This window comes from Lissotriton vulgaris, chromosome 3_1 (assembly GCF_964263255.1).
Source record: "Lissotriton vulgaris chromosome 3_1, aLisVul1.2, whole genome shotgun sequence".
Lineage (NCBI taxonomy): Eukaryota > Metazoa > Chordata > Amphibia > Caudata > Salamandridae > Lissotriton > Lissotriton vulgaris.
Window position 1 is genome coordinate 326,278,121 of NC_141689.1, and position 19,073 is coordinate 326,297,193.

General features: G+C 50.1%; 1 protein-coding gene across 1 annotated transcript in view; it reads left to right on the plus strand.

Annotated features, from left to right (window-relative positions):
- The first annotated feature begins 500 nt into the window (after window positions 1–500).
- Window positions 501–19,073, plus strand: part of SPEF2 (sperm flagellar and cilia associated 2) — a 1,087,451-nt gene continuing 1,068,878 nt past the window's right edge. Inside the window, exon 1 of the mRNA XM_086960525.1 lies at window positions 501–660. Coding sequence (XP_086816651.1) covers window positions 603–660 — 58 coding nt within the window. The 5' untranslated portion in view covers window positions 501–602. The remainder of the gene's footprint in view (window positions 661–19,073) is intronic.

Genomic DNA, 19,073 nt, shown 5'->3' on the forward strand with positions numbered 1-19,073 from the left:
ATCGGAACCATTTTATAAATGTAGACCATCAACATCTAGTATTTTCCCGTTTGATATTAGCTTAACGTAGAAAATACAAGTAGGAAAGTAGAGATTGAACTAACTAATCTAAAAGTATTACAAAAGCGAACAGGCAGAGTTGCCTTGTTAAATTAAAAGACTATATGGGGTAGAAATGCTTATTCAAATACCAGCTCAAGGTCCTTTCATCATCTACGGTATTTTTCTGTAAAATATGAAGCAACTCTAATTACACCTGTGATTAATGTATTGGAAAGCCACGGCGGTAACGATGTGAATGAAGCACACTTGGGGGTTATGTAATTGTAACTGTAATGGGAAAGTCACTGTATTTGATGGCAGTATCAATCTGTCGCCTTGACAACGCTGAAGGTGCCGCTGGCAAACAGCAGAGGGCGCTGTGAGCTAAATCACCATCTCGTGAAGGAGGTAGGCAGCTCTCTCACGCCCAGCTCTTTATCACCCATCACCTTGGTAACGAGACGCGGCTCTCTGCACTGGGTTACTCTGGTGCCTTTTTACCGCACTGGACACCTGGGCAAAATCTTCGCCGCGCCCGCTGTATCTCTGGCAAGCACATCATGTCGGAGATAATGTGCCAGTGGCTGAACGAGGAGCTGCGGCTATCCCGGCCTGTGGGTGAGTGAGGCGATGGAGGACATGGCGAGCTGCCTTCTCCAACGTGGAGACAGCCGGTGTCCAGAACACAAACACCTTTCAGAATGGTGTAAACTCTCTCCGTGTAAGCGAGGCTGCTGTGACACTAGAGTCAATGTCTAAAAGGGTAGCCCTGGGGTTTGTACTTAGGCGTAGAAAGTGGAATAGATTGGTAATTGCCTCGCATTCTTTTCCCTAGGGAAAGCAGTATTCTCTTCGTTTACACATACGGATCACAACAAATGAAGTAGCAGGAAAAACAATACAGATCTATTTGCATTTCATTACAAACGTTCCCTCGTTGAATCGTTAAGCTGTGTATGTTTCTGTTGGGGTTTGCATCTAATTTGTTTGCCTTTCGCTAAAGTAGGAATCTCAATTACCTAAACAAGATGGCTGCTTCATTGACATGTGTCCAGTAGATATTGAACTAAACATGCCAGTGTTTTGTTACTATGGAAACTTCTCGGCGCTGCTGAACGACGTGGGCAGTCATTGGTGGAAAGGTGCATAAGCCTAATAAGCCTCGCACAACTGGTGGGTTAATTGGGAAACGTCTCCCTCTACTGGTCACATACAGAGTCCCCATTTCTAGAGTAAGGTGTTTGTTATCTCGTATGCCTATTAAATTGAAACCGCATTAAATGAGCTTGGTTTCTTTATCTAATGAATTGATACACTCTCTGCCCAACATAATTAAATGAATGTATTCTTGTAACGTAACTAGTGCTCGTGTAGAGCGCCCCTGGTTGAGTTCGCGCTCCTTGTTGAGTTCGCGCTATAAAAAACTGCAAAAGAAAAAAAATGTAATTTCGAATTATTGTAGTACCTGGCGAAAACGTGCCTCGCTAGTATGGTCTAGTTTGTGATGATAGGCAAACTTTCTCCGATGCAGGTTTCACGAAATATCCTGAAGAATACTTCTGTTTTATCAACTTAAGGCAAATATATTTTCAATTTCTCACTTCTTCCAAACAACAGCAATAGGCTACACTTCGCAAGAAGATTCCCATAGAAGACATTTCACTACTGGTGTTAAAGTATGCAGCACCAAGCCACACAAGCACTATCTGCATCATAGGCTTTTTTAGGTTTTGTCTGCACAGCGCTTACCTTGTGTTTGTGGAATCTCTTGTATTGAATATATCTTAAAAAGGGACTCTTATCAGTTCCCAATGTGGAATTACTGTGATCATTCACTTTTGTGAGTAACTTATTTTTTTGTTAACTTCCCCTGGCGGCACGCCTTTACAATACTTCTACCCAGTGCTTAAAATGGAAAAACAGAAGTGCAGGTACTCTGAACCAGAGTACCTGCTTGTTTCTGAGAAATGCTGGCACTCTCCAATTAAAGGTATTTCATTTCTCTTGAGAAGTGCTGGTACTCTCTCTCTTTCAAAATGAAAAAGTGCTGGACAGTACTGACCCATTTAAGGCACTGCTTCTGCCAAAGTTGTTAAAGCTACACTCACTGTCAAGTTAAGATCTCTTCCAACAGAAAAGTCAGACAGCTTCTAATAGAATGCTGGAATGCTTGCTTTTTATTACTTAATTGTATAAAGCAGATACTGTAGCCTTATAACATTTGTGGCATTTCCTATTCACGCCTCAGTACCTTTCCTTGTACTTTGCAGGCATTACTGGATTTATGTTTTCAACGTAATCTATTTGGTCCTTGTTAGACTTGGCACCTTTTGGCATGGGTCTCACTTCCATTTTTTGCTGTTGCCTCATGTGTTTTTGCTGGTGTTAGATGCTTTCGGCACTGTGCCACTGCTGTCCAGTGCGAGTGCTCCCTACTGTAAATTGATATGTTGATTAGTGCTTCCATGATTGGATGTTTGGTTTACTGTCAGACCCTAGTACAGTGCACGGAGTGTGCCCAGGGCATGTAAATCCAAATGCTGCTAGTGGGCTTGCAGCACTGGTTGTGCCACCCACAGAAGCGGCCTTGTAAAATATGTCTCAGGTTAGCCATTGCAGAGCCTGCGTGCAGTCTGGTACTGTCATGCTGACTGGGCAAGTGAACCCACTTGCCAGTCCCAAAACCTTCCCTTTTCTTCATATTAGTCACCCCTATGGTAGGCCCAAGGGCAGGGTGCATTGTAAGTATAAGGTAGGACAAGCCCTGATGTGTATGGCATGTCCTGATAGTGAATTACAGCCATTTTTGTTTTTCACGATTGCAAGGCTAACTGTTCTCCATAGGTCAGAATGGGCTGTTGGATTGTTACATGGTTATAATCCTAGCAGACTCAGGGAACATGGTAGAAATCCGAGTTTAGTATGCCTGGACTCAGAATAATAAAAGACATCTTTTAGTAAAGCTTTTTTTAATATTCTGTTTTTGCAAATACTACTTTTAGAAAGTAGGTATTTGCTTGCCTAACCATTTGAGCCCGCCTCTGCGAGGTTGTGTATTCCTTGTCTGGGTTTGTGTGTGACAGGACTGGGGAATTCCAAGAGGCAGGCTGGGGCAGCCTGGTGGTGTATAGGGAGATCTGCATCTAGATGGGAGGGAGGAGTTGCACCTGGGACCTGAATAGGGCTGGGCCTTCCCTCTACAATGCTGGCTCCTCCCCCTGTGATGTGTCTGATGTCTCTGCCCTGCACACTGAAAGAAGAGAAGGAAGACTGTCAACAAAGTGCTCCTGGACTGTACTTGCCTTCCACAATGCTGGCTCCACCTCCTGTGGGGCGTCGATGTGCCTGCCCTGCGTGGTGAAAGGAAAGGAGAGGTCTGGTAAACAGAGTACTTCAGAACTGGCTTGAACTGGGCACAGGCCCCTCTCCCCTTAGAGAACAAAGGATTTTGGGGTATAAGTAGTGGGGCCCTGATCCCATGAAATGAGATCACTCCTGGGCTTACAAGTTAAACCCTCTGCTGAGGAGAAAGAACCTGAAAAAAATGAGGAGAGACTATTCCCAAGCTGGAGTGCTGCTTGGGGGATTGGCCTGCAGTGGTTGCCTTGCTGCCAAAGGAAGGAGAAAGACTTTGTGGACTTTTCTTTCAACTTGTGCAAAGATCTCCAAGGGCTTGGAAGAGAGCTTGCTCCCTGACCGAAGTCCCAGGACCAGTGGACTTCACCAGCCTTTGTGAATTGCTGCCGGAAACAAGTGGCTACAGAGGCAGGGAGATGTGACCAACTCTCACGACTAGCACGGTGTCCTGTAGGTACCGCACCAAGCAACGTCCGCCTCAAGCAACGCAAGCTCTGCTTTCACCGACTCCGTCCTGACGCTGTCAACAAGCCGTAGCCTGCACCGGGACAGGAAGGAAACCGTGACATGCAACGCCTCGCTACACCGAATCGAACTGGTCTGACCGACGCGGTCACTGCTGCTGACTTCGAGTCCTGTGACCGCACCGGAGTTGGGCACCGCCTTGCACACTTTGTGACGCACCACCCGACTCGCACCGCTGTCCGAACTGACCGACACCAGCTCCCGAACTCTGGCTCTGTCGCCGCACCGTAAAGCTGGAAGCACCGCAACAAGCAACGTCTGCCTCGAACAACGCAAGCTCTGAGCTCACCGACTCCGTCTCAACGCCGTCAATGAGCCGTAGCCTGCACCGCGACTGGGACAACGTGACCTGCAACGCTTTCTTTTTCTACACCGCAATGAACCCCGGAACTGGCTCGCACACCCGTGCCGGCGGCCTCAAGGAAAAGGTACTGTGATTGAGTCTGTCGACATTTGAGTGGGCCCGGACTGCCGTGGTCCGCTGGATTTGTTAGACTCTGTGTTCTTTCCAGCAACGCTGTAGCCGGACAAGGCAACTGACTCGCACAGAACCTTGAATTAAGCCTTTTTAACCTGAACTCTTGAAACTTAACAGTACTGTGGATTGTTTTTGTCGTTTATTGGTCTTGTGATAACTCTATATAAAGTATATTTATTTTTTATATAAAACCTGTGTGGTGTCCATTTGTAGTGTTGTCACTGGGTTACTGTATGTGGTCACAACTGCTTAACTTACATCGCCTCTGAAATAAGCCTTGACTGATGCGTCATGCTGCCTAGAGGGTGAGCAGGGGTTATTTTGAGAGAGTAATTCCCTAGCCCTGACTAGAGGAGAGGGTTCCTGCTCGTCACAAGTACCTACCTGTGCCAACCAGAGACCCCCAATTCTAATATTTGAAGTCAAGCGAAAAGGATTCCGAATTTTGCATTTGTGACTCATGTACAGTTATTGATGAACACTACTTAGTGAGTGCAGACCATAATGCAGCCACGTACTTCTGATACTTGTTTTTGCCAGAGATCTCCATTTTTTAATCGTGTCTGGTTCAGTCAGGATGGAAAAGGCAGCATCCATTGCATCTGTTGACTTTGATTAGGAGGAAGAGAAACTAAAAAGCTACACCAACAACCAGCTCACGAGCTTCTGCAAAAAGTTTAAAATTTCAGTTGCCGGAATCTCCAAAAAAGAGCAATACCACAATGCCCTGAGGGCCTGGGTGGAAGCAAGGAATGCCCCTGGTGATTTATTGAATGATAAGGATGCAGAGGAGCATCTTGGTGGGCCACTGGGTCCTGAGAGGAGGGGTGCGCCCTCCCCAGTGGGTAGCAGTGTTTCTGCCCGAGGTCTGTCCCCAGAAGAGTTGGCAGACAGAAAAGAAAACAGGATGCATGAAATGGAGATGGCGAAGCTCAAATTGAATGGGCAACTGGAGCTAGAAAGCAAGAAGATGGCTCTAGAGGAAAAGAGATTGCAATTGGAGCATGACAAAGTTTTGAGGGAGTTGGATCTGAAAGCCAGGAGCCTAGAGATTACTCCCTCTGGTAGCAGCACGCCGTCAGCACCTGTGGAAGGTAGACTGTACATCCCCAAAGATGTGGTAAAGGAGTTTTTTAAGAATGATGATGATATTGGGCAGTGGTTCAGAGCCTATGAGGTAGCCATGTCTTCCCACCGGGTCCCTGAGAGAGATTGGGGAGCGGGGTTGTGGGTAATGTTCCTTAGTGAAGGGCGTGATACACTGTTGGACTTGCCTTCTGGAGTCCATAATTCCTATAGCCACATAAAAGAGGCACTCATGACTAGGTATGGTTTGACCCCTGAACTCTACAGGCAGAGGTTCAGGAAGTGCAAAAAGATAGAAAATAGTACCTGGGTAGAGTATGTCACTTTCTGTTGTAGAGCATTTGATGGTTGGGTAAAGGGCAGCAAAGTTAATGATTTTCAAGGTCTCTTGGATTTGATTGCATGGGCGCACTTGTCTGGTAATTGTTTTCCAGAGCTACGCCAGCAACTTATTGATAGCAAGCTGACTAACCCTAGGAAGCTTGCTGAGGAGGCAGACTGCTGGGTCAGTACCAGGGACCACAAGGGTCACGTGGAAGACTCAACCAAAGGTGGGCAGGGTCCCCAGCAGAAGAGTGGGGGGAACAGGGGTAAACAGTGGAAGTTCCGCAGAGGGCCCCAAAGTAATTCCCAAGGGAACCAAGGGAAAGGTTCCCAGCTTCCCCCTGAGAAAAAAGCCAGTGGTCCCGACAGGTAATCCTGTTCCACAGGGACCCCCAAAATGTTACAGATGTGGGGACCTGGGTCATAAGGCAACTGATATCAGGTGCCGCCTTTTTGGTAAACCAGCACCCACTGGTGCTCTGCCCCGGCAGATGGCTAGTGTAGCCTTTGGGGAGGAGGTGGATGTCCAAGGTGGGTGGCGTACTGCAGAGATGTCCCTTGTCTCTTTAGGAGACTGCGAGGTGGTCCCAGAGAACCAACAACACTAAGAAAAATAGGCAGTGGGTGACCATCAATGGCCAAAAAGGTGGAGACTCTTAGAGACACAGGAGCCAGTGTGACAGCTGTCAGGTGTCACCCGGTGTCTCAAGAGCAGGTTGTTCTACATGTATTCCGCCGAGTTGTTAACGCCGACAGCACAGAGCGTCATTGTCCAATGGCTCAGGTTCCGTTTGAGTGGGGGGCGGGTCTCTGGTACTCTTCAGGAAGCTGTGAGGCCCGCCATGCCTATTGACTGTTTGTTGGGGAACGATTTGGAGAACTCACCCTGGGAGAAGGTAGAGAAAAGTACTCACCTGAGGATGGTGGGTCTGCCTGACTGGGCGTGCGTGGCCACCCGGTCAATGGCAACCAGTAGGGGTGCTCAAGAGGACCTGGAGCCTGCGAGGGAGGCCCAGGAACCTGCCTTAGAGAGAAGTGGCAGGGGGCGCGGGAAACCGGCCCCTGAATTACCCACGGCCCAGGAGAAGGTAGACCCTGAGGGGGATGCCCTGGAGCCTACCGGGGAACGAGTAGCTGAACTGGGGGACCTGCCTGAGCTGACCCTTTGGCACCAAGAAGGAGGCCCCTCCAGGGAAGAATTCTGCAGGGAGCAGAGAGAATGCCCTTCTCTTAAGGGCTTGCGGCAGCAAGCTACAAGCCAGGCAGCAGGTGATCAGTCTGGGTCACATTGGATCTATTGGGAGAATGGTCTCCTGTACAGTGAGCCTAAGGTTGCTGAGCCTGGGTCAGCCCGTGTGCTGGTGGTACCCCAGCGCTTCAGAGCCTTCCTACTGGAGCTGGCTCATGATGTGCCATTGGCAGGACATTTGGGGGACAATACCTTTGAGAGGCTTGTCACCCACTTTCATTGGCCCCAAATGCGCAAGAGTTCAGACACTCATTGCAGGACCTGTCAGACTTGCCAGGCAAGTGGAAAGAGTCGGAGGAAGCAGAAGGCTCCTCTCCAGCCATTCCTTATGGTCAGTAACCCCTTTGAGTGGGTGGGGATTGACATTGTGGGGCCACTGGACCCAAAGAAAGTCTTGGGCAAAAGGTTCATCCTGGTCTTGGTGGACCATGCCACCCGGTACCGGGAAGCCATACCTCTGGGGACTGTGACGGCCCCGTGGTGGGACGAGCACTGATGGGAATTTTCTCACGAGTAGGATTCCCTCGAGAGGTTGTGTCTGACCGGGGAACAAACTTCATTTCTAAGTACATGAAGTCCCTGTGGCAGGAGTGTGGGGTAACTTACAAGTTCACCACTCCTTACCACACCCAAGGAAATGGGTTGGATGAAAGGTTCAACTGAACCCTGAAGGGCATGAATATGGGTCCTGAGGAACCCATGAGGCGTAAGTGGGGCGTCCTCTTACCATGCCTGTTATTTGCATACCGGGAGGTGCCACAGAAATCTCTAGGGTTCAGTCCCTTTGAGCTTCTCTATGGGCACCCGGTCAGAGGACCTCTGAGTTTGGTCAAGGAAGGCTGGGAGCAATCTCCCAGGAAACCTCCCCAGGCATGTATATAGCTATATGCTGGCCTTCAGGAACCCGACTAGGCGCTTCAGGCAACTCGCTGAGGCGAATCTGGAAGCCAGCCAGGAGGGGATGAAGCGGTGGTGCGACCAGAATTGTACTCTGGTAGAGCTTCAACCTGGTCAGAAAGTGTTATGTTATGTTATGTTATGTTATGTTACGACTATTTATTGTGCGCACAGAGTGATCATGGCCCCAGTGGAGCCCTGTGCGCTCCAAGATAAATGGACCGGACCATTTGAGGTTGTGGACCGCAAGAGTCCAGTTACCTACTTGGTGGACTTGCAGTCTGCCGGGAACCCATTGAGGGTCCTGCATGTCAACCGCCTTAAGCTCCACTTAGAAAGGTCTGAAGTGGGCATGCTCTTGGCGACAGATGCTGGAATGGAAGAGGGGACTGAGCCTCTTCCTGACCTCCTTGCGGCCACAGAGCAAGATGGGTCAGTGGATGGTGTTAACCTCTCTTCCACCCTGACCCCTGTGCAACCGAATGACTGCCACCAGTTGCTGGGACAGTTTTCTGATCTGTTCTCTCTGGTTCCTAGTGTCACAGATTGGTGCGTCCATGATGTGGATACAGGAGACAGCTTACCTGTGAAGCGCAGGTCTTACAAGGTAACTGACAGGGTAAGGGCTTGCATCAAAGAGGAGGTCTCGGAGATGCTTGCACTAGGGGTGATTGAGTCCTCCAGCAGACCTTGGGCCAGCCAAGTGGTCTTGGTCCCAAAGGCTGCAGCGCCGGGTGCAACACCCGAACTCCGGTTCTGTGTAGACTACAGTGGGCTAAATTCGGTCACGAAGACCGACGCGCACCCCATCCCCAGAGCTGATGAGCTCATTGATCGGTTATGGGCTGCACGGTACCTCAGCACGTTTGACTTGACGTCTGGGTATTGGCAGATCGCCTTGACTGATGGGGCAAAGGAGAGGTCAGCATTCTCCACACCAGATGGGAATTTCCAGTTCCGGGTTATGATTTTTGGGATGAAGAATGCCCCTGACACCTATCAGAGGTTGGTCAACCAGGTGTTGGTTGGGCTGGATGAGTTCAGTCCCCCTACCAGGATGACATTGCAGTGTTCAGTGTCACTTGGGAGGAACATCTGCGCCATCTCTGGGAAGTGTTGTTGGCACTGCGGAAGGCAGGCCTCACGATCAAGGTGAGTAAGTGCCAGATCGGGCAGGGTTCTGTGGTGTACTTGGGACACCAAGTTGGGAGCGGCCAGGTGGCGCCCCTACAACCCAATATTGAAACCATCCTGGCTTGGGAACCCCCCAAAACCCAGCCAGAGGTGAGGGCCTTCTTAGGACTCACAGGGTACTACAGTAGGTTTGTCAAGGGGTATGGCAACATGGTTGCACCCTTGACAGAGGAGTGACCCCTGACCCTGCTTGCAGGCCAGGACACCCCCCCTGCTGCCGAACAGCTCCACCTGCTGATTACCTGCTCCTGCCGTAAACGCGAGTTCGCGCCCGCTGTGCTCCCGCCTCCGCTGCTCACCGCTGTGACCACTTTGGTTTTCACTGTACTCTGGTGTTTTGTCTCTTGAATTGTGTGTCCATTGTAACTTTTGTACCGTTTTCTGACATACTCCTGACCGGCTCGTTCGTCCCCCCAACCCACCTTTTTGCCTTTTGTATCCCGCTCTTTTCCGCCGCTGCCCCATGCGGCCACGCCCCCTCGCCGCCCCACTCCCGCCTCCCAGCTGCTCCTCCCTCCATCCCCGCCTTAAATGTCGTCCACTGCTCGACAGCAGGAGTGACCCCTGACCCTGCTTGCAGGCCAGGTCACCTCCCTGCTGCCGAACGGCTCCACCTGCTGATTACCTGCTCCTGCCGTAAACGCGAGTTCGTGCCCGCTGTGCTCCCGACTGCCGCTGCTCTCTGCTGTGACCACTTGAGTTTGCACTGTACTCTGGAGTTTTGTCTCTTGAATTGTGTGTCCATTGTAACAGTTTTCTGACATACTCCTGACCCGCTCGTTCCCCCTCCTAACCCCCTTGTTTTGTATCCCGCTCTTTTCTGCCGCTGCCCCCTGCGGCCACGCCATTGTACTTTTGTTACCGTTTTCTGACATACTCCTGACTGGCTCGTTCCCCCCTCACACCCTCCCTTTTTGCCTTTTGTATCCCGCTCTTTTCTGCCGCTGCCCCATGTGGCAAAGCCCCCTCGCCACCCTGCTCCCACCTCCCAGCTGCTCCTTTCACCCTCCCGCCTTATATGACGGCCGCTGCTCGACAGCAGGAGTGACCTCTGACCCTGCTTGCAGGCCAGGTCACCCCCCTGCTGCCAAACAGCTCCACCTGCTGATTACCTGCCGTAAACGCGAGTTTGCGCCCGCTGTACTCCCGACTGACGCTGCTCACCGCTGTGACCACTTGGGTTTGCACTGTACTCTGGCGTTTTGTCTCTTGAATTGTGTGTCCATTGTAACAGTTTTCTGACATACTCCTGACCCGCTCGTTCCCCCTCCTAACCCCCTTGTTTTGTATCCCGCTCTTTTCTGCTGCTGCCCCTGTGGCCACGCCCCCTCGCCGCCCACTCCCGTCTCCCAGCTGCTCCTCCCTCCCTCCCTGCCTTAAATGGCTGCCGCTGCGTGACCGCGTGCAGTGGGCGTGCTGCAGGCGTGCCGAAGGCGCGCCAAAGGCAAGCCCATCTGCGCCCGTCTGTGCCAGTCTGCGCCTGGACCCCGCACAGCGCCAGAACCCCTAGACCCCGCGCACGCCATGACGCCAGACCTCAATACGACGCGAACACCCTCCACGCTCTCAACACCGGCCAAGGCCACCGCTGCTTCCAGGCCACCCCGAAATGCACCCATGGACGCTTCACCTGTCACCCCTGCAACTTCACATGCGACAGGACCACCAAACCTCCAAGAACCGGACCCAACCACCACTGATGCATACTCCTCAACACCCGCTCCGAATGCAAACACGCTGTTGAGCTCTGGGACCTGCTCGACACCTCAGCCCCAGACGTTGTCTTCCTGACCAAGACCTAGCGGAACGACTCCTCGGCACCTGACATCGCAAGATCTCACGCAGAGACCGCACCAACGGAATTGGAGGAGGAATTGCCTTCATCCACAAATCCACCCTCCAGGTCCAAACCCTCGCAGACGACTCCCTCAATACCGCCGAAAACCTTCACTTCCAGACCCTTACCGACCCCAACACCACCCTTAGAGGAACACTCGTCTACAGACCCCCCCGGACCCCAGTCCCTCTTCAGCTACTCCATCGCCGACCTCGACAGCTCCCACGCACTTGCCTCCGCGGTTTACATCCTCCTCGGGGACCTGAACTTCCACCTTGAGAACAACAACAACGCCAACTCTGCCACCCTGATCGACAACCTCGTCAACCTCGGCCTCCGACAACCCGTCACTGAACCCACCCATGCCGCCGGCCACACGCTCTACCCCATCTTCTCCACGAGCACCCACATCGCCTTCAACCACACCACTGAACTCCACTGGACCGACCACTGCTGCATCCACTTCACCTTCAAGAAACCAACCACGCATCACTGCACCCAACAGCTGCCTCGCCGCTGCTGGAGCAAAGTCACAGAGGACCAACTGACCTCCACCCTCGCCCAGAACCAGCCCACCGACCCCACCGACACAGACGCCGCCACCCGTGACTTCAGACAGTGGATCGACGACTGCGCCAACACCCTCGCCCGGTCAAGAAACCATCCACCAACCACACCAACAAGAAAGCCGCCTGGTTCACCGAAGAGCTCCAGACCTCCAAACGTATATGCCGGAAACTGAAGAAAAAATGGCTCCGGGACCACAAACCAGACAGCCATGCAGCCCACAAGGACGCCATCTGCAGACATCACCACCTCATCAGAACAGTCAAGAGATCGTCCTTCAAAGCCCGCCTGGATAACAACGCACACAACAGCAAAGATGTCACACCCTCGCAAGACCTGTGCGACTCACTGGCCACCTTCTTCCATCGCAAGGTCGCCGACATCCATGACAGCTTCAACACCTCATCCGTCCCGACCACAACAGACCCCACCCCTAATGCCACCTGCACCAACCAGCTGACCTCCTGGTCCCACGTCAACGACGACGCGACAAGCAAGGTCATGAACTCCATCCACTCAGGATCTCCGTCAGACCCATGCCCACACCATGTTTTCAACAAAGCTGATGCAACCATTGCACCCCACCAACGGAAAGTCATCAACATCTCCTTCGACACAGCAACATTCCCGGAAAGCTGGAAGCACGCTAAAATCAACGCCCTCCTCAAGAAGCCCAAGGACCTCAAGAACTTCCTGCCCATCTCCCTGCTTCCATTCCCGGCGAAGGATTGAGAAAATCGCCAACATACAGCTGACCCGCCACCTCGAGGACAACAACATCCTAGACCCATCCCAGTCCGGATTCAGACGTAACCACAGTACCGAGACAGCCCTCATTGCAGCCACAGACGACACCAAATGCCAACTAGACAATGGTGAAACTTCAGCCCTAATCCTCCTGGAGTTATCAGCTGCCTTCGACACAGTCTGCCACCGCACACTAAGAACACGCCTCCAAGTAGCTGAAATCCAGAAGAAGGCCCTAGACTGGACCACATACTTTCTCTCCAGCAGAACCCAATGAGCCCGCCTTCCACCCTTCCGATCCGAAGCCACCAACATCATCTGCGGCGTACCCCAGGGCTCATCCCTCAGCCTGACCCTGTTTAATGTCTACATGGCCCCCCTCGCACAAGTGGCCCCCAGCACACCCTGAACATCATCTCCTACGCCGACGACACCCAGCTCATCCTCTCCCTCACCAAGGACCCACACACCGCCAAAACAAACCTCCACGAGGGAATGAAGGCCTTCACCGAGTGGATGGGGAACAGTCGCCTGAAGCTGAACTCAGATAAGAGGAAAGAACTCATCCTCGGCACCACCCCCACTGCTTACAGAACATGCACGCAACCTAGGATTCATCCTTAACTCCTCCCTCTCCATGTCAAAGCAGGTCAACGCCATCTCCTCCTGCTACAACACCCTCTGCATGCTTCGCAGGATCTACAAGTGGATCCCGCCCGAAACCAGAAGAACGGTGACCCAAGCCCTCGTCAGCAGCAGGCCGGACTACGGCAACGCACTCTACGCAGGAATCCCGGCCAAACACCTGCAACAACTACAACGCATCCAAAACGCCTCCGCCCGACTGATCCTTAAAGTCCTCCGCCACAGTCACATCACCTCCCACCTAAGAGACCTGCACTGGCTCCCCGTCAACACGAGGATCACCTTCAAGCTCCTCACCCACGCACAAAAAGCACTCCACAACACCGGACCAGCCTACCTGAACAATAGACTTAAATTCTACACCTCCCCCCGCCAACTCCACTCCACCAGCCTCGCCCTTGCGCCGTCCCACGCATCCAACGCACAACCTCCGGCGGCAGATCCTTCTCCTCCTCGCCACCAAGACCTGGAACTCCCTTCCCACCCATCTTCTGCAGACCCAAGACCTGCTCACCTTCATAAGGCTCCTCAAGACCTGGCTCTTCAAGCAGTAGCAGCACCCTCCCCCCCCCCTCAGCGCCTTGAGACCCTCACGGGTAAGTAGTGCGCTTTACAAGTTCATTGATTGATTGATTGATTGATTGATTGACAGAGCTGACTTCCAAGAAGTAGCACAAGAAGTGATTTGGACTGACACCTGTCAGAAAGCTTTTGAGGCCCTGAAAGCTGCCATGTGCACAGCGCCTGTACTCCTGGCATCCAACTTCTCCAACGAGTTCATCATTCAAACAGACGCTTTAGAGCATGGTGTGGGGCTGTTTTGTCACAGATGAATGAAGAGGGCGTAAATCAACCTGTAGCCTTCATCAGTAGGAGGTTACTTCCACGGGAACAGAGGTGGAGTGCTATTGAGCGTGAGGCATTTGCTGTGGTCTGGGCACTGAAGAAGCTGAGACCCTACCTGTTTGGGACTCACTTCCGGGTTCAGACAGACCACAGGCCCCTCAGATAGTTGATGCAGATGAGGGGTGAGAATCCAAAGCTGTTGAGGTGGTCCATTTCCCTACAAGGTATGGACTTCACGGTGGAACACTGCACTGGTACAGAACAAGCCAACGCTGATGATCTGTCCAGATTTTTCCGCCTTAGTGATGAGAACTCCCAGGAGATAGGGTAGTTCTCCCCACATTTCAGCTGAAGAGGACACAGGTTAAACCTGGGACCATTGGCGTGGGTCTCCCTTCCATTTTATGCTGTTGCCTCATGTGTTTTTGCTGGTGTTATATGCTTTGGGCACTGTGCCACTGCTGTCCAGTGCCACAGTGCGACTGCTCCCTACTGTAAATTGATGCATTGATTAATGGTTCCATGATTGGAGGTTCGGTTTACTGTGAGACCCTAGAACAGTGCACTGAGTGTGCCCAGGGCATGTAAATCCAAATGCTGTAGTGTGCTTGCAGCACTGGTTGTGCAACCCACAGAAGCAGCCATGTAAAATATGTTTAAGGTCTGCCATTGCAGAGCCTGCGTGCAGTCTGGTACTGTCATGCCGACTGGGCAAGTGCACCCACTTGCCAGTCCCAAAACATTCCCTTTTCTTCATATTAGTCACCCCTATGGTAGGCCCAAGGGCAGGGTGCATTGTAAGTGTGAGGTAGGACAAGCCCTGATGTGTGTGGCATGTCCTAATAGTGAATTACAGCCATTTTAGTTTTTCACTATTGCAAGGCTACCTGTACTCCATAGGCCAGAATGGGCTGTTGGATTGTTACATGGTTATAATCCTAGCAGACTCAGGGAGTGTGCCTAGGGCGTGTAAATCCAAGTGCTGCATGTGCAAAGATCCCCAAGGGCTTGGAAGAGAGCTTGCCCCCTGACCGAAGTCCCAGGATCAGTGGACTTCACTAGCCATTGTGAATTGCTGCTGGAAACAAGTGGCTACAGAGGCAGGGAGCTGTGACCGACTCACGACCGGCCCGGTGTCCGGTAGGCACCGCACCAAGCAACGTCCGCCTCGAACAACACAAGCTCTGAGCTCACTGACTCCGTCTCGACACCGTCAATGAGCCGTAGCCTTCACCATGACTGGAAGGACACCGTGACCTGCAACGCTTTCTTTTTCTTCACTGCTACGAACCCCAGAACTGGCTCGCACACCCGTGCCGGCCGCCTCAAGGAAAAGTGACTTAGTCTGTCGACATTTGAGTGGGCCGGACCACCACGATCCGCTGGATTTGTTAGACTCTGTGTTTTTTCCAGCAACGCTTTAGCCGGACAAGGCTAACGACTCGCACAGAACCTTGAATTATGCCTTTTTAACCTGAACTCTTGAAACGTAATAGTACTGTGGATTCTTTTTGTCGTTTATTGGTCTTGTGATAACTCTATATCAAGTATACTTAGGCTATCTGGTTTTAGGTTTAAACCTAAAATAACTGATAAAACCCCCCGAAAGGAAAATAGCCATTACTGGTGTAAACATATAAACACTGAAATAACATCTTTGCAACAACAAACTAAATGCCATTCAAAGAAAGGAAAAGATAAGTGAAAGAATCATTTTTATTTCTTCCTGAAGGGACCAATGCAATGCAACTTTGTTATACAAGGTAGCTTCAAGAAAGACTGGCTAACATTATTCTGCTTGAGTTTTGTTGTTTAGAGATGCCACTAAAACATTATCTCTTCTTCCTTCTACTTTTTTCAGTTTTGTGGTATTTGTTCTAAAGATGCAGTGTGTAGAAGCATTTTTTGGGTCTTATTTAGTTATTTTATAAACTGTAGAGAATCGGCAAAATATCAAAATCCTACTTGATATTTTGGCTACATTTGATTTCACTGATAGGTAAAATGACTTGTTTCATAAGAATCTTTCCTAATATGTACCATCACATTTACCCACAGACAGAGAATGGGTAAAATCCTTTGATACATCAGCCCCCTTTTCTAGCAAGCCAGTATTGATTATAAGTGAATTGACAAACATCCCAGGCTTTAAACATTCAATGCAAGATGAAGTGACAGGTACATGTGAAAAGAATGTTGTCACCAAGTATCTGAGATAGTGGTGAAAACATGAAATCAGACATTTGGTAAACATGGAACGCAGTGTCATTTGGAATGCTGCTGAAAAAAGTTCCTACCAAGTTCAACAAAGATTGGAGTGATATTGTTTGTATTTGCAGTAATTCAGCTACATATATGACAAAGTTGTATGATGGCCTGTCAAAATGATACCTGAGCTAAAGTGCTTCCCTGTAAGAGATCCGTGTCACTTGCTAGATGGTGTACTGAAAGCATCTTTACAATCTTCAGAGCTAATAAACAATGCTATAGACCCTTCTGTCCATTCTGGTGCAGTAAAATGTATTTGGACCTCATATACCCCGTGAACACGCTATCTGGACACATGCATCAGTACAGAAAGCAAGCAATAATTAAAATGTAATTAAAATTCCAAAAGCACAGGAAAAACACAGTTTCTGTTGTTTTTAATGGCGCAAAAATGTGTAACTACTGATTACCACTGTTTTTTTACGGTATTTAAAAAACTGAAAAAACCCCACCAGAATTTACCAAAAATAGAAACTAAAAACAGGAAAGCCTAAGTATACTTATTTTTGATAAAAAAAACCTATGTGGTTTTCAATTGTAGTGTTGTCACTGGGTTACTGTATGTGGTTACAACTGCTTAACTTACATCGCCTCTGAAATAAGCCTTGACTGCTCGCGCCACGCCGCCTAGAGGGTGAGCAGGGGTTATTTTGAGAGAGTAATTCCCTTGCCCTTACTTGAGGAGAGGGTCCCTGCTTGTCACAAGTACCTACCTGTGCCAACCAGAGACCCCCAATTCTAACAGTCATTATGTCCAAATTCTAAATGTTGTAATAAACAATGCAAGTTAAAAATAAAGTTAATGAACAAGAGCTTTGCTATATTTTCCTTTTTAACATACAGCCACAAGTGCAGTTGCTTCAGGATCATGATTTGAATGGTGCAGCAGTACCAGGCCCAAAAGTTGTCAGAACTTCTATAAACACATAATATTGCTATATTTGAAAACTAAGCAGACAGTCACAATTGCAATTACCTTGCAGTTTAAAATGACTTGATGTGAATGGTGCAGCAGGTGCAGTGTCACAGGGGCCAAAACGTATACGGTCCCCACTACACTCAGATTATTGCTAACATTTAAAACTAATCAGGCAGTCACAAGTGCAGTTACCTTGTAGACAACAGGGTCATAATTTCAATGGTGCAGCAGGTGCAGTGAGACTAGGACCAAAAGCTCTAGGCACCTCACAAAACACCTAATATTGCTATATTTTACTACTAAACAGGCAGTCACAAGTGGAGTTACCTTGCAGACAACAGGGTCATAATTTGAATGGTGCGGTGGCACCGGGCCCAAAAGTTGTCATAACTCCTCTGAACACATAATATTGCTATATTTGACTATTAAAGAGACAGTCACAATTGCATTTACCTTGCAGTTAAAAAGTACTTGATTTAAAAGGTGCTACAAGTGCATTGGCACCGAGGCCAAAGCTTGTCATAAATCCCTTAAACAATACCTATTGCTATATTTTACTACTGTTCAGGCAGTCTCAAATGCAGTTATCTTGCAGGCAACAGGGTCATTATTTGAATGGTGCAGCAGGTGCAGTGGCACTGGGACCGCAAGTTATCAGAACTCCTTTAAAAAACGAATCTTACTATATTTTACAACTAAACTGGCAGTCACAAATGCACTTATCTAGCAAGCACTAGGGTCATGATTTCACTAGTGCAGCAGGTGCAGTGGCACCGGGACCAACAGCTCCAGGCAACCCACTAAACATAGATTATATTTTACAACTAAACAGGCTGTTACAAAGGCACTAGGGTCATGATTTATATAGTGTAGCAGGTGCAGTAGCTCTGGGACCAAATGTTCCAGCACCCCACTAAACACTTAGGCCCCCATTAGGATGGTGGGCGGATCGCCCCCGACAGGCCGGTGGTAACCACCGCCAGCCTGGCGGGGGCGATCCGCCCGCCATTCGTACCGGAATTACCCCCCACCATGTTAATATGGCTGGGGGGTCTGCGGCGGACTGAAAGACCGTCCACCGCTCCCCTCCCGGTCGCCTTGCGACCGGGCGGTAAAGGGTTCTCGATGGTGGCAGTGTCTATCAGACACCGCTAGCCATATTACAATGGGCGTTTTCCAATGTACCACGGAAAGGCTTGTGAAGTCTACTTTGGGTCCCATTGCGGGCCCCCAGGGATTCTAGGGGTGCACATGGGGGGTACCCCCAGCATTTCAAAGAACAACATGGCAGGCACTGCGCGGTGCCTGTCACGTTGTGCTGCGAAATGCACAACTGGTATTTTTACCTTTGCGGCGGGCGGTGCTGAAACCCCCGCCTGCCACAATGTTAAAAATACAGGATGTGCCCGCCACTGTGGCGGGCGTATCCTAATTTCCCCCATGGGACCCCCGCCCTTATGGCGGGCGGTCCCTTCCACGATAGGATGGCGGGCGGGCAAGTCCGCCCGACATCCTAATGGGGGCCCTAGTATTGCTATATTTTATTCCTAAACAGGCAACCATAAGTGCAGCTACCTTGCAAACAAGAGGGCCATGATTTGAATAGTGTAGCAGGTGCAGTAGCACCGGGCCTAAAAGTTGTCAGCACTACTCTAAACACATACTATTACTATTACAATAATTCATTCATTCTAAATCCAGAAAAGACATCCTCATACCTCTCTGTAGAGGTAAAGCCCAAGAGGGGGAGAAAGTGCAGCAAGGCGGTCAAAACTCCTCCAGCTCCTACCTCAAAGATTACTCCCTCTTTGCACTCTTACTTTAAAGTGGTTCCGCAGGTGCTGGAAATAGGTCAAGATCGCCCGCTGAAGGATAATAATCCTACTGAGAAGTTGTCTGAGAACAGTATAATGGCATCACTGGAGCAAGACCTGGAGCAAGATCTGGAGCAAGAACTTCCTAGCGGATCAGTGAGGCAGTCGTTGGACTTTGATTCCGATGCTCTACTGCACCTCAATGTACGGGCAGGGGAGGGTCAAACAGTTCCATCAACTTCAGACCTATTTAGTAACCAAATGGTAGCTTCAGAACC